The sequence below is a fragment of the Bos javanicus genome, chromosome 13, assembly GCF_032452875.1.
Source record: "Bos javanicus breed banteng chromosome 13, ARS-OSU_banteng_1.0, whole genome shotgun sequence".
Taxonomy (NCBI): Eukaryota; Metazoa; Chordata; class Mammalia; order Artiodactyla; family Bovidae; genus Bos; species Bos javanicus.
In genome coordinates this window covers 60,600,120-60,615,991 of record NC_083880.1, presented here as the reverse complement: position 1 = coordinate 60,615,991, position 15,872 = coordinate 60,600,120, and the positions used below count along the sequence as shown (strand labels likewise).

General features: G+C 41.6%; 1 protein-coding gene across 2 annotated transcripts in view; it reads right to left on the bottom strand.

Annotated features, from left to right (window-relative positions):
• Positions 1-14,277: 14,277 nt before the first annotated feature.
• Positions 14,278-15,872, bottom strand: part of CSNK2A1 (casein kinase 2 alpha 1) — a 57,830-nt gene continuing 56,235 nt past the window's right edge. For both annotated transcript variants that reach the window (XM_061437151.1, XM_061437152.1), the window contains one exon: positions 14,278-15,665. In XM_061437151.1, coding sequence (XP_061293135.1) covers positions 15,550-15,665 — 116 coding nt within the window. In that variant the 3' untranslated portion in view covers positions 14,278-15,549. The remainder of the gene's footprint in view (positions 15,666-15,872) is intronic.

The following is a 15,872-nucleotide window of genomic DNA, read 5'->3' as shown; positions in this document are numbered from 1 at the left end:
TGAACTGCGAACTTGCAGATGTTCAAGCTGGTTTTAGAAAAGGCAGAGGAACCAGAGACCAAATTGCCAACATTTGCTGGATCATGGAAAAACAAGAGAGTTCCAGAAAAACACCTATTTCTGCTTTATTGACTATGCCAAAGGCTTTGACTGTGTGGATCACAATAAACTGTGGAAAATTCTGATAGATGGGAATACCAGACCACCTGACCTGCCTCTTGAGAAACCTATATGCAGGTCAGGAAGCAACAGTTAGAACTGGACATGGAACAACAGACTGGTTCCAAATAGGAAAAGGAGTACGTCAAGGCTGTATGTTGTCACCCTGCTTATTTAACTTATATGCAGAGTACATCATAAGAAACGCTGGGCTGGAAGAAGCACAAGCTGGAAGCAAGATTGCCAGGAGAAATATCAATAACCTCAGATATGCAGATGACACCACCCTTATGGCAGAAAGTGAAGAGGAACTAAAAAGCCTCTTGATGAAAGCAAAAGTGGAGAGTGAAAAAGTTGGCTTAAAGCTCAACATTCAGAAACGAAGATCATGGCATCTGGTCCCATCACTTCATGGGAAATAGATGGGGAAACAGTGGAAACAGTGTCAGACTTTATTTTTCTGGGCTCCAAAATCACTGCAGATGGTGATTGCAGCCATGAAATTAAAAGACGCTTACTCCTTGGAAGGAAAGTTATGACCAACCTAGATAGCATATTGAAAAGCAGAGACATTACTTTACCAACAAAGGTCTGTCTAGTCAAGGCTATGGTTTTTCCTGTGGTCATGTATGGATGTGAGAGTTGGACTGTGAAGAAAGCTGAGCGCCGAAGAATTGATGCTTTTGAACTGTGGTGTTGGAGAAGACTCTTGAGAGTCCCTTGGACTCCAAGGAGATCCAACCAGTCCATCCTAAAGGAGACCAGTCCTGGGTGTTCATTGGAAGGACTGATGCTGAAGCTGAAACTCCAATACTTTGGCCACCTCATGTGAAGAGTTAACTCATTGGAAAAGACCCTGATGCTGGGAGGGATTGGAGACAGGAGGAGAAGGGGACGACAGAGGATGAGATGGCTGGATGACATCACCGACTCGATGCGCATGAGTTTGAGTGAACTCCGGGAGTTGGTGATGGACAGGGAGGCCTGGCGTGCTGTGATTCATGGGGTTGCAAAGAGTCGGACATGACTGAGCAACTGAAGTGAACTGAACTGAACTGAAAGACTGAAGTTAATCTGATTTTTTTAAACTAATATTCAATTTACTAAAATTAGAAATCCTCAAACCTTGCTTTTCCTTGATTTCAACTGACATTTTACAATTCCATTCATTAATCTAGTAAGTTTATCAATCGCTTCTTTGGTACTGTAAAACCCTATGGAGCCCTCGGAGGATAGACCCGGCCCCCCTCCTCTGCGCTGCCCTTCCCTGCACCCCTCCTCCATGTACTCTGTGTGTGTCTTGTTGTAGAAAAACTTTAGCTTCCTAGGCCTTCCTCAAGTTCCAAAGAATAAATTTAATTAGAGAAGTGAGGGGAAAAAAATACAGAAGGAAGGAAAGGAAAGGAAGGAAAACAGTCAAACAAGACAAAAATAATAGTTTAGCCAAGGCCCCTTAGTTCCTCCTCAAGGGCTGTAGATATACTGGGAACCATATCCTTTGACTTGTTTTGCAGATCCTGAAACCCCCACCAGGAGAAAAAAGTTAACTATATACTGCCCACAAGCATGCAGACCCCAGTCCAGTTGAAACCGGAAGGTTGGTGATGTTGACTCCTGATTACTTCACCACCAACCAATAAGAAAAATGTCCAAGAGCTGATTGCATACCATACAACCCCTTTCCCTCACCAAGTCTTTAAAAACCTTTCCCTGAAAGCCATCAGGGAACCTGGGTCTTTTAAGCACCAGCTGTGTGGACTCTGTGTTGACACCCTGCAATAAATGCTGCACTTTTCTTCGCCACAACCCTGGGTCAGTAGGTTGGCTTTATTGTGCAAGGGCCAGCAGAACCAAGTTTGGTTTGGTAATGGTACCATTAATAAAACTTCATCAATTAATTGCCTTTGAACATTTGAAACTGCATTTATAAATGTAATAATTCACTTTTCTTTTTAAAGTACCACAAAAATATTAACAGTGAGAGTTTAAAACATTTCTGATCTTTAAATCATAGTTGAGATTAAAAGATGTTTATTGCTTTGAAGAAAAAATCAGGTCAACCCAATTTGGGAGTAACATGCTAGAGCAATTTGGGGTATTTCTTCCCTTCTCAGTTACTGTGCTGGCCAGTGAGCCAGCTGGATTCTTGCTTGCAATAGTGGTGAGACGTCTCCACCATCACAACTCTAGGGCTCAATCAGTTCAGTTCAGTCGCTCAGTCATGTCCGATTCTTTGCAACCCCATGAATCACAGCACGCCAGGCCTCCCTGTCCATCACCAACACCCGGAGTTCACTCAGACTCACGTCCATCGAGTCAGTGATGCCATCCAGCCATCTCATCCTCTGTCATCCCCTTCTCCTCCTGCCCCCAACCCCTCCCAGCATCAGAGTCTTTTCCAATGAGTTAACTCTTCACATGAGGTGGCCAAAGTATTGGAGTTTCAGCTTCAGCATCAGTCCTTCCAATGAACACCCAGGACTGGTCTCCTTTAGGATGGACTGGTTGGATCTCCTTGGAGTCCAAGGGACTCTCAAGAGTCTTCTCCAACACCACAGTTCAAAAGCATCAATACTTCGGTGCTCAGCTTTCTTCACAGTCCAACTCTCACATCCATACATGACCACAGGAAAAACCATAGCCTTGACTAGACGGACCTTTGTGGGCAAAGTAATGTCTCTGCTTTTCAATATGCTATCTAGGTTGGTCATAACTTTCCTTCCAAGGAGTAAGCGTCTTTTAATTTCATGGCTGCAATCACCATCTGCAGTGATTTTGGAGCCCAGAAAAATAAAGTCTGACACTGTTTCCACTGTTTCCCCATCTATTTCCCATGAAGTGATGGGACCAGATGCCATGATCTTCGTTTCTGAATGTTGAGCTTTAAGCCAACTTTTTCACTCTACACTTTTGCTTTCATCAAGAGGCTTTTTAGTTCCTCTTCACTTTCTGCCATTAGGGTGGTGTCATCTGCATATCTGAGGTTATTGATATTTCTCCCGGCAATCTTGATTCCAGCTTTTGCTTCTTCCAGCCCAGCGTTTCTCATGATGTACTACTCTGCATAGAAGTTAAATAAGCTAGGGCTAAATAGTGTGTGGTTATTGTGAGGTTTGGGCCAGCTCACATCCTCTGGAAAACAACGAAGTGGCTGGCTCACCAGGAAAAGGGGGAGAGGACCAAGTACTGTCTGTCCCAGACTGGTACCCCATCTTCTGAACAGCACTTTTTTTTTTTTTTTTTTTTGCAGCTCCATGAAGCTAGCAGAATCTTAATTTCCCGAGCAGGGACTGAACTCTAGGCCCTCAGCGGTGAAATCATGGAGTCCTAACCAATGGACTGCCAGGGAATTTTTTTTTTTTTTCATTCTTCCACTCATTCAATCAGTATCTACTGAGTCTTCCTTTATGACAGCCCCTGCCCTAGCAGGTTGACAGAGAGCAGTAAATAATAGATACAAAAAAGAAATGATTAAATATAATTTGCTCCTCTGACTGGCAAAAATTTGTCAAACGCTGGTGGAGATGTGGGAAAAATGGGCTCTGAGCAGCACTTACAGTTGCAGTTCATCACCATGGAGTTCTAAATGAGAGGGTGAGCCAAGATGCTAGTGATTTTGCTTCATAATTTCCCATGTCCACTCTTGTTTAGAGATTTAGGTGGCAAGTGAAAATTTTTAAGAAACCTTCCTGAGTCAATAGAAACTAGCCTATGATCTGAACACTGGTCATGCCCACTGCCCTGTGGCCGGGGTGTAGAACCCACTGGGTTGGTCTGCCACTGACCCTGGGAAACAATATCTTGGAAGACCCCCAGTAACAAACATGGAGATTACTGTTTGCCCAACAAACATTCATGATACTCCCCCGGCTCATGCTAGGAGTCAAAATAATGAAGCTTTACTCTGTGCTCCAGGAAGCTCAGATTAGTAAGGGAGATGGATTTATCAAGGTGTGACAAGTTTTAGGAAAGGGAGAAACTTAGAGGGTTATGCAAGCCCAAAGAAGGGGATCAACCACACACAAGGGCAGAAGAGGGTGATGAAGGGAAGTTTCCTGGGGTAGTGATTTCTAAACTTATATAGAGTGAAGGGTAGCAGTAAGTCAGTTGATGTAGGGAAGAGCATTCTAGTTGGAGAAAATAGCACAGGCATTATCTTGAAGCTATGAGGAAGCAAATTGTAGTCTAGAAACTACAAGAGGTTTAGTTTTCTTACAGCACAGCAGGAAAGACAAAATGAACTTTGACACTAGTGAGGGCAGAGAAGTGTGCAGGGACAAGCCAGACAGAATCTCTTCAACCATATTCAGAGTTTGGACTGGATGGAGTCAGCAGGGTGAATTAAAGGTTTTTTTTTTTTTTTTTTTTTAGCATTGAATAAGTTCTTTGATGTCATCTAATTTAATCTTTATCTCCAATAAGAATCACGTTTATGGATGAACCCAGTGCTAGGCCATAGAATGAGTTGAGTTCAACTTCTAATGGGAAAGAGACAAGTAACCAGGCAATTGAAAAGCCAAGTGAATAGAGGTCAGAAGAGGGCAACCTAGAAATCCGGGAGAACACAGAAAATCCCAGAAACCAAGAGACTCCTAATTGAGTAAAGGGCACAGGAGCATCCGTTAGGTCTGTGTGGTAGGCAGGATTATAAGATGGTCCCCAAGATCCCCACTCTGTGGTGTATTAATTCCCTCCCTTTGAGTGTAGGCAGGACCTGTGACCACAATAGGATCTCAGTCTCATGATTCAGTGATGTTATATGGCAAAGACGAAGGCATTCTGCAGAGGTAATGAAGGTCTCAGATCAGTTGATCCGGTAGTCAACTGAAAGATTGACCTGGGTAATCAAGCAAGTCATTTAAAAGAAAATGCAGGCCTTCCCTAGAGACATTCAAAGCAGGGGATATTTTTCTGTAGGCCTTTTATCAATTTGTGGTATTTTCTTACAGAGCAAGGGATGGACAATTTCACTCCCCCCCCCGCAAAAAAAAAGCTCAGGCAAAAAGATACAATAGTTCACAGTAAATGAAAAGTTGTTGTGCTTCTACATCTCCTATCTCTCAGCTGCCCATCTCTTCATGTTGATTGCATTCTTCCACAGGCCCTGGGTTCATAACATGACTCTGGCAGCTCCAGATTTCACATACTTCCTACATCTGACTCTGTGAAATACAGCTGAATTGTCTTTGTTTCTGCATTTCCAAGAAAGTCCCCAAACCCTGGTGCTGAGAGTGGGAAAGAGGTGGAGATTACTTTATGATTGCCATAGGATTTATAATACATATCTTTAATTACCCAATTTGCCTTCAAATAATATCCCACTTTCATGGAAAGTATAAAGACCTCACAACAGAAGATTCCCATTTCCTCCCTTTTGTTCTTCATGCTGCTATCATATGCTTTGCTTTGCTTATTAAATTCCTTCCTCTCCCTTCTACCCCAACCCTGCCTCAACCTACACTTGCAGACAACTGCTTAAGCACATTCTGTCACTAAATTAGCTTGGCGTTTTCTGGAATATTATATGGATGGAACTATATAGTATGTAGTCTTTTTGGTCTAGTATTCACTCAGCATAATATTCTAAGATTGATCCATGTTGTTGCATATATCATTTATTACTTTATATTGCTTAGTATTTCATCATATATTGCGGTTCATTTATTCACATTTAAAAACTTTAACATGCTATAAATACACAATTCATTGTTATTATTTTTGCTTTAGATTAGGGGTTAGCAAAGGGTAACTCATACATGCCAAAACCAGTTCACTGACTGATTTTGTACAGTCCATGAGCTAAGAATGGCTTTTACAATTTTATATTGGCAAAAGAAAAAAAAAGGATAATTTGCGGCACATAAAACTTATATGAAATGCAAATCTAAATCCATAAATAAAGTTTTACTGTCTAAGACTGCTTTCATGCCACAGCAGAGTGGTTGCAATAGGGATCATGTAATCAGCAAAACCTAAGTTATTTATTTGCTCCTTTACAGAAAGTTTGCTGACCTCCTACTTTAGATTTAAGGCAATTAAATCTTTTAAAAATTTACTTTCATCTATTCCATTTACAGTACTCTTTCATTGTGTAGGTCCAAGTTTCTGTCTGGTATCCTATTCCTTCTGTCTGAAGAACTTCCTTTAATATTTCTTCCAGTAACATATTTCCTCAGTTTTTCTTTGTCTGAGAAAAGGCTTTATTTCCCCCCTCATTTTGAAAGATATTTTCAGTGGGCATAGGATTCTAGATTGACAGTTTTTTCTTTCAGTACTAAAGTCACTCCATTGTCTTCTAGCTTGTATGGTTTCCGATAATTCTTAAGCTTCCTTTACATGCCATGTCCCATTTTTTTTTTGCCCTCTGGGCTGCCTTTAAGATTTTTTCTTAATATTTAAAACAAAATTTAAAGAATATTTTATTTTTGGCTGCACTGCCTCTTCATTGCTGTAGGTAGGCTTTCTCTTGTTGTGGCCAGTGGGGAGCTAATCTCTAGCTGCGGTGCATGGGCTTCTCAGTGCCGTGATTTCTCTTGTTGCAGAGCAAGGGCTCTAGAGCATGCAGACTTCAATAGTTGTGGCACATCAGCTTAGTTGGCATGTGGAATCTTAGTTCCCAGATCAGGCATCAAACCTGTGTCCTCTGCCATTGGCAGGCTGATTCTTAACCACTGGACCACCAGGGAAGTCCTTTTAGCATTTTGAATATGGTATGCCTAGTTTTGTGTGTATAAATTTGTTTCATGTTCTTAGAGCTTCTTGGATCTCTCTGTGGCTTGGTGTCTGTCCTTTGGCCTCTTGTGCCCCAAGCCATCTACCATAAGAACATCCCCTGGGTAGCTGCTGCAACTTCTGCATGGGACCCAGAAGGAACTACATGGAGCCTGAAACCAAACACAGGAGCTCAGTCCAGTCCCATCAATCCTCAACCTGAAGCTGAGCTGCTTGGCTGAACCCACTTTAGATCAGTTGAACTATAGCTGACCTAGAGATCTGTGTGAGGATAATGAAAGGACCAGAGAGCAAAAAAAAAGCAAGAGAAAATTTATCTTTAATGACTGGTTAGAAACCTGGACAGCAATCCTGGAACCACAGCTATACAAAGGCACTCTGGGAAGCAGAACCAAACAAGACACATGAATTCTGATGCCAAGTGTGGGCCCTGGCAGCTCGAACTCACCAAGGCAGGGCCTCTCTCAACTCAGCTCCAAGTATCCCCTCTTCTGCAAAGGCTTTCTTGATCATTCTCTCCTCTCTGAGAGTTCTGGACTTCTTTCTTCCTAAGGAGTTTTTCTACATCGTATCACAAACACCCTTCAGAAACAACTACAGCTGAACTTCGTTTTCTTCTAAACTCTTTTCCCGGAGGCAGCCTTTTCAAGTGCCAGAGGATTCTTTGTTTTTATTTTCAAAGACACTGAGGTTGTCTTCTCTCTCCCTTGGGGCATCCAAACTCTATCCCCTAGCCTCTGAGGCCCACCTGTAGCCAAGTCACATGTCCTGGGGCCCAATGTGACTTCAATACCCACTTACCTTCAGGATGAATTCTGTCTTCCTTTCTGCTATCTTGAAATTCCCATTTCTTTCTTTGAAACTGGCTATTTATTTTAAAGTAAATTAAGTTATATCAGCACCCTCACATATTTAGAGGTAGGTATCTATCTTTAGAGCAATCCACTATGCTGACTAGCAGTATGATTTTTTTCCCCCCTAGGGAACAATTTGTTTTCTGCTTTTCTATTTGACAATAACACATTTCCCCATGGTTGTGCATCTCATCTCTCCCAATCTCCAGTGTTTAGCATGGGACCAGGCTCATGGACATCAGCACATGTTTATTGAGGGACATATTTTATTTAAAAAATGAATTCTGCAAAGACCAGTCAAGATAAGTAGATAAGTAACCCTGATTCTGGGCTGAGGGGATGAAGTTGAGTGGGTAAGCAAGGAACAGAATGAATAAACAGCTATGAGAATTTAGGTTTCTTCACATGAAGTTTACCATAGAATTCTCAAAAACTGTTCAACAGAGAAACAAAGTGCTACCTTTCTAGATAAGTCTACAAATGTTTATCTATAGCTGAGACTGACTCATAGGGTGAAATCAGGAGACCACTTGCCAGCTGCTGCTACTTTTCCTTTTTTATCATTAGAGGAGCCAAGAAAATTCTGTCAAAGCAGGTGATGCAAGACTGAAGCTGATTCAGAAATACCCAATCCCCTCAAGAACTTCTCCAAGAAAGGGATTGGCCATTCTGTAGTCATCCATCTGGAGGTGTCTGGGGAAGAGCTTCTTACATCGAGGTCACTAAGAATCCCTGGTGATTATGACCACAGGGAGACAAATCCAGACTGTAGTGCAAAAATATTTGGCTTTCAGTAGAGAAAAATTCAGAGACAAGAGTGGTAGGATCTTAGAGGGAAAGAGTGATGGGGGTGAGAACAGGCCAATGCTGGCCTTCATGCAACATAGAAACAACCTGCATCTGTTGAAAACCTGTCGTATTTGGCGCATGGGTGTTTTTCCTTCTGCAACCAGATACTTACAGCCATCTGCTGTAAAATTATAGAAATAAATGCACAAGTCTACAGCACTGCACAGCTTATGCGGCATCTTTTTCTGCACATGCACATGACCTACACAATTACACACAATTCAGAGTGGAAATGAATCTTCAGCCTAACTTTACTATGTGCCAGACACTGTAGCAAGCATGTGTATCTAACCTGAATAACCATTTTCCAAAATAGATACTGAGACTCCAATTTTACATATGAAAACAATATTAGAACCTCTGGGGCAGGGAGGAAGAGAAGAGGGGCAAAGGGGCTTCATTCGTATTGGTAATACAGACTTGGGTGCGTTCATGGGTATGTTACACCTTCTTTACAACTTGGTACATCTAAAAAGTTTTACAATGATAATTTAAGTCATCTCTGAGGATTCAAGAAGTTAAACTACTGATCTAAAACTATACTCTTGTGTAGTGTAGTACTTAACTCTCAGCAGAACCAGAGCATGTGAAGTCCAACTAAGTTACTTCTTTGCAGTAGTTAAAATTTACCACAGAATCACAGTAAGGTTATAAAATCTAGAAAGCACTTGTCTACATTAAGTGTGACTCCAGAATCAGACTACCCTGTGACACCCTCTGTATGTCTGTTCTACTTGGAGAACAGCCTGAATTTCACATTATTATATACAAATGGTGGAAAGCAGGGATATTGTGGCATCTAAGTCTTCTAAATTGGTCAGGATCATTGCTCAGCCTTCAGCCACTTAAGATTTCACCAAAGGCTCATTATATTACTAAATAAAGAAGCAAACATTAAATAAAAATTTTGTCATGTTAATCCAGTCTGGCCTATAGCTTATAATTACAGCTGCAAACCTAAGAACAAGGTTCTTCTGATCTTAAGATCTTATTCAACAATACTCCCAATTAACTTATTGTATGTGAGGGAGGAGGAAGGTGAACTGAGAGTGTAGGATGGAATTACTATTTATTGAGCACCTACTAGGAACCTGGTAGGGCTTCCCAGGGGGTGCTAGTGGTGAAGAATCTGCCTGTCAATGCAGGAGACTGCCAATGCAAGAGACGCAAGTTCAATCCCTAGGTCAGGAAGATCCCCTGGAGAAGAAAACAGCAACCCAATCCAGTATTCTTGCCTGGAAAATTCTATGGACAAAGGAGCCTTGCAGGCTATACAGTCCATGGGGTCACAAAGAGTTGGACAGCACTAAGTATGCACACACACGGTGCCAAGCATTTTCCCTGTGACACTCCACTGATCTTCAATTCTGAGGGATATTACTACAGCCTCATAATGAGGATGCACGGATTCACAGATTAGTAAAACATACAAGGTCATCAGGGAGTTTACATGCAGGTTGGGAGAGAGACAAAAATAACAAGTTCAGGTATTACTAGGAAAAAGGGCACAGGGGTAGAGATGGCAGTGGGGGAAGCAGACAAAGGTGACTTTAAATATGGTGAAGATTACGGTTTTTAGACCCATTTCTTTGAAGACAGAACTGGGGACTGCTTTACTTCAAAGACGTCTGGTGAACATTTGTCAAGCAGGAAAAAGTCCCAGGAAGGAAGCCTCCCTAGCATGCACACCACTAACGATCAGCCACAGTTCTCAAACCTGAAGCACAAGGGAGGGTGAAATTACCAGCAGAGAAGTAGGCAAGGGCTGAAAAGATGAAACAATTACTCAAACCCAATTCTAAACTCAGGGGAGAAATTGCTAGTGGGAATGGTGACAGAACTAGGTATTTTTTCAAGAGATACTTGTAACACACTTGACAACAGGTGAAACATGATGAAATTTAAAGACTGAGAGGAAATTAAAAAAATTTGAAATCTGTCAACCAATCCACAATGTTCTCTACTATGTTAGGATTACAGTCATTAGCCACACCCTGAAGTTCTAATTTTACAAAGTATATTTCTCTGTCTCTAATAGGCCCACTCTAACAATTTAATCTTCCTATCTGTCTCATGGATAAAATAAGAAAGAGATAATGTCAGAAATTAACATCTGTTTAACCTAGGCATTTCAGATACATGATATGCAATGGCTCCTTTTATCTAAACCATGTTTCTCAACTCCCAATATTAATAATATATGGATGCACTGAACATTTAAAGAAAACTAGGAATCTGGGATAACAGCATCTCCTGATTTCAACTTTATTTCTTTAAATGAGAAAGAATAAATGGCAATTCAAGTACATAATGTTGTAGAATATACTCATTTGACATCAGTAAGCAACTATGTGGATCATAACAAACTGTGGAAAACTCTTCAAGAGATGGGAATACCAGACCATCTTGTCTGTCTCCTAAGAAACCTGTACGCAGGTCAAGATCAACAGTTAGAACTTTATATGGAACAGCTCACTGGTTCAAAATTGAGAAAGGAGTACGGTACAGCTGTTTATTGTCACCTTGTTTATTTACCTTATGATGCAGAGCACATCATGCAAAATGCCAGGCTGGATGAGTTACAAGCTGGACTCAAGATTGCCAGAAGTATCAAATCTCAGATATGCAGATGATAACACTTTAATTGCAGAAAGCAAAGAGGAACTATAAAGAGCCTCTTGATGAGGGTGAGAGAGGAGGGTGAAAAGCTGGCTCAAAACTCAGTATTAAACTAAGATCACAGCATCTGGTTCCATCACTTCATGGCAAATATAAGGGGAAAAGGTGGAAGCAGTGACGTCTAAAATCACCTGGATGGTGATTGCAGCCATGAAGTTAGAAGACGCTTGCTTCTTGGCAGGAAAGCTATGACACACCTAGACAGTGTATTAAAAGCAAAGACATCACTTTACTGACAAAGGTTCATATAGCCAAGGCTATGGTCTTTCCAGTAGTCATGTACAGATGTCACAGCTGGACCATAAAGAAGGCAGCGCACCAATGAACTGATGCTTTCAAATCGTGGTGCTGGAGAAGACTCTTAAGAGAGTCCCCTGGACAGCAAGGAGATCAAACCAGTTAATCCAAAGGAAAATCAACGCTGAATACTTATTGGAAGGACTGATGCTGAAGCTCCACTACTTTGGTCACCTGATGCAAAGAGCCGACACGGCGGAAAAGACCCTGATGCTGAGAAAGACTGAGGGCAGAAAAAGGGGGCGACAGAGAGTGAGATGGTTGGATGGCATCACCAATTCAATGGACATGAACTTGGGCAAACTCCAAGAGATGGCAAGGGACACGGACGCCTAGTGTGCTGCATGCAGTCCATGGGGTCACAAAGAGTCGGACACGACTTACCAAATGAACAAAAACCAACTCTGTTTCACTTCTTTTACTGGCCTTTTCATAGTTTCTATTTAAGCTGCCAAATATGTTCTCATAAGCTCACCATAAGCTCATTCCAGGCCCCAAGACTGCAAATTGCCTCCCACTGGGAGGTATCTCCAAGACTGATCTTCCACAGGGCTTACTGCCATTAACTAACACTGGTCTTTTCTGCTAACACACTGTCTCTACGGGCCTTTATGCACCAACTCAAACTTTCTAAACTCAGTGTCAGAGCTGAAAAGAAGCTCAGAAGAAATCTCATCCAGTCTCCCCCTGACTGAATACACAGAGGTCCCGAGAGAGCCAGAGGAGAGAGAGGTCATACTGTGAATTACTTGCAAAGTCAGGGCCAAGGACTAATACTCTATACAAGGGGCCAGGGGAGTTAGGTTTAACAGGTGGCAGACACTTGACATTTACTCTCATTCAATCCAAAGAAGCAGTGGCTCCATTTTATGGATGATGAAACAGATCCAGAAGTAACTTGCCAAGTAGCCAAGTATGTAACAAGGGCAGGAATGAAACCAATCCTGTTTAGCAACATCATGCTTTCTTCATTATTATCTCCATGTTAAAAATTCCTAGACTTCAGTGCTCCTCCACCAACCTTAATCCATCCCGCTTCACACTGCCATCAACCCAGTATTAAATTCAAAGCACATGAGAACTAAGGCATTTATAACACACGGTGTCGGCAGGAGAAGCATACTGCTCAGGCTGCAGGGACATTTCATTTGTTTAAATGTTTTTTATTTAAAAAAAAAAAATTAAAGACCTTCATGGCACAACTTCTTCCCAGCACAATTTATGTTTTCGTTATACCAATAACAATACAATTACAACCAATAAATCATCAAGGTGGGGAGGGGGAACTTATGACTTCAAACTTAAAAGTGGGGGGAGGGGCACTTCAAACAATGTTAAAAAAAATACTTAAAAAAAAAAAAAACTTTCAGAGTAACTGCCAACACAACTGTCTGAGATTGGCATTCCAGATCCTGCCATCTAATCAATGCAAACAGGTAGTGCTGAGAAATGAAGTGTCCCAATACAAGGTATACAGATGAGGTAATTTACAACAACACATAAGTTGTTACTCTGTAAACCCTTGTCCCTCCCACCCACCCAATTGGGTCTTTTTTAAATTCTTCATGCTTCTGCAGTGACTCCTTAAGTAGCATTTTAAAAACTTCTATTTCTCTTAAAAGGCTCCTGGGTAGCATTTCAGAGTCCTCTGCATTCACCTTCAGCTTCCTTCAAGGTCTGATGCATGTTAGGAGGTCCAGCTATTTGCAGCTTCCCACATCAGCCTCAGCTACACCTAGGTTGTTCTCTGAGCTACAAAGACGTGATGTAAAATCTTGATTTACAACCCTCCTCCCCACCTCAGAAGAAAGAATTCATTAGTCCTGTTCAAATCATAATCCAGTGCAAATGAAATCACAGACTGCATCTCTGGCACATTCGGCACTTTGAGCTTCTGCACAGATTCAACATGGTAACCCCCTACAGCATTCTAGGGCAAAAAAGGATCAAGAACAATAAATATCCACTGTACGTGGCCACAAAGAAGAAAATCACCCTGCCACACAGTCAGAATGTTTTCCCTATGGTGGAGAAACATTATAAAAGAAGGCTTTAGCTTTCTCTAAAGTTTACCATTATAGTCACTAAAGCCACTACCTTGATAAAGTTACTAAAGCCAAGATGGGTTACAAAGTTAGATAAGTTCATTAAATTCAACTCCTCAAACAATTATGTTTATCTCTGCCGCCCGGGTGAGAAAGACTTGTAAATCTATAAAGGTAGGAGAATGGGGAACTAAGACTTCAGGTCTTAAAATATGTTGGAAGAATTTTTCCTAGTCCCCACAAGCAGCTACTGTAATGGAATAACAGGAGAAAATACAGAGCTGATGATTTTGCTATTGTGCTTAAAAAACTAGGCTTCCTCAGTGAAGCACCTGATAAACTTAGGTGGTTGGATTACAGTGGAAAATCCACTTTACACACAAACACACACACAAAAACTGGCGACTTCTCCCATCCCCAATCCCTGCACTGCTGAGACACAAAATGATTTTATGGCAAAGGATCCTTAATCCCCAGAGACACTTTGGCTTGTGGTGCTTTTTTAAGGCCTCTCTGCCCTGCCCGGTACCATGGGTTGAACGAGGGGTGTATAAAAATGGGGGCCTTGGGAAGCCTCCATGGTACAGGGCTGCAGGCCCTTCAGATGTGAACGTGAGACACCCACCCAGCGAGACCTTTACACAGGGAACTTAAATCTAACCTTGATAAATAAAACCAAACGTTTATTTACACCAAAGAATTCCAACACTGGATCTTTCACATATGAAGGACAAAGTATTATATATATACACACAGCAAGGGGTGGCAGGGCTGTAACAAGAGAGTTTAGTTTTCCCACAATTACAGGTCTACCATTTCAGTTTCACTGGAGATAGTGGCTCTGCTCCTACCACTCAGATACGTTTATAAACCTGAGGGGCAGGTCTTCTCATTGGATGGCATATGAGGGAAGGGGAAGGTAGGAGGAAATGAAGGTAGAAAGCTGAAAATAAACTTCAGTGGCCACATCTCTCATTAGCTCTTAAAGAGTTGCTAGCATGAAACCTACATAGACAATGTTTTTTTTTTCCTTTTGTAAAAAGCAATAAGTTATGCCCAATAACTAACTGAATTCAAAAGGGCCAAGTCAAAGAAAACTGAAAAAGATTTTACCTTCCCCCTCCTACCAGCTATAGAGCATGTTGGGAGATGAAAGGCAGAGGACCAAGGTAAGGAATCTGGGAGGGATGATATTAAAGTTTTAAACTAAACTGAAACTAAATTATAAATGAGCTGGATTTAGGTTAGGTCAATAAGACATGATTCAAACTGCACAGAAGTTTTCAGGACCTGTCTGCATTTTGGGTAGATTTTCAGCATCTCAATGTAACTAAGACATATTTCCACTAGATTCACCAGGATAACCCCACTGAAGCACTTTTGGAGTAAAGTGATGTAAGTGACTAACAGTGTACTGCTCTTATAGGTTGGGTCCTCCCTTCCTCCTTCCTTCCCACCTCCCTTGAAGAAGCTACATTTTTGTAATCTCTGGAGAAGAGCGTGAAGTACAACCCCCCCAGAGTGTGGGATGGTAGGGGAGCAATGGTGAGCATGGGAAGAAATCTCCACCCAAACACAGCAGCTGGAATTGAGGCTGGTTTATCTTTGATCTTTAGTGATGAGAAACTGAATTTGGAAGGGGAGAAAAAAAATTTGTCCATGAAATAGTCCACCTGCAGATAATTTTTCAGGGAATCCCCTGAGTTATGAAAAGTTCGAGTTAAAAAAAAAAAGAAAGAAAGAAAAAAGAAAAAAAAAGAAAATCAGCCTATTATAATTTTTTTTTTATGACTGAACTACTATAAATCCACAAGCAACGGTTCAGACACGGTGCTTCTGAAGTATTTCAACCCTCCCCACCAGGCGCAAGCTGCATCAAGGGAGAGAGTGGACTCCCCAACCTCTGCTCAGGCATCAGGAGACAGAAGGGGCCATTACTGCTGAGCGCCGGCGGCAGCTGGAACAGGCATCCCAAGGGGGTTGGCAGCAGCAATCACTGGTGAGCCCGCCAGAGGTCCAAGGGGTGAAGGGGTTGGCACTGAAGAAATCCCTGAAAGAAAACAGCTGACAGTGAGCTAGAAGCACCAATCACGGAACTCTTAAGTCACCAGTTTTTCAAAGCACCTATCTCAAAAGTGACATAATAAATACTCTCTTTATTGAAGGCCTCATCTTAATTTTTACAAATTAATTTCAAATTAAATCCTCACAAATTAAAATTTAAGTTCCAATAAATTTAGAAGACAGAGACGGAAAT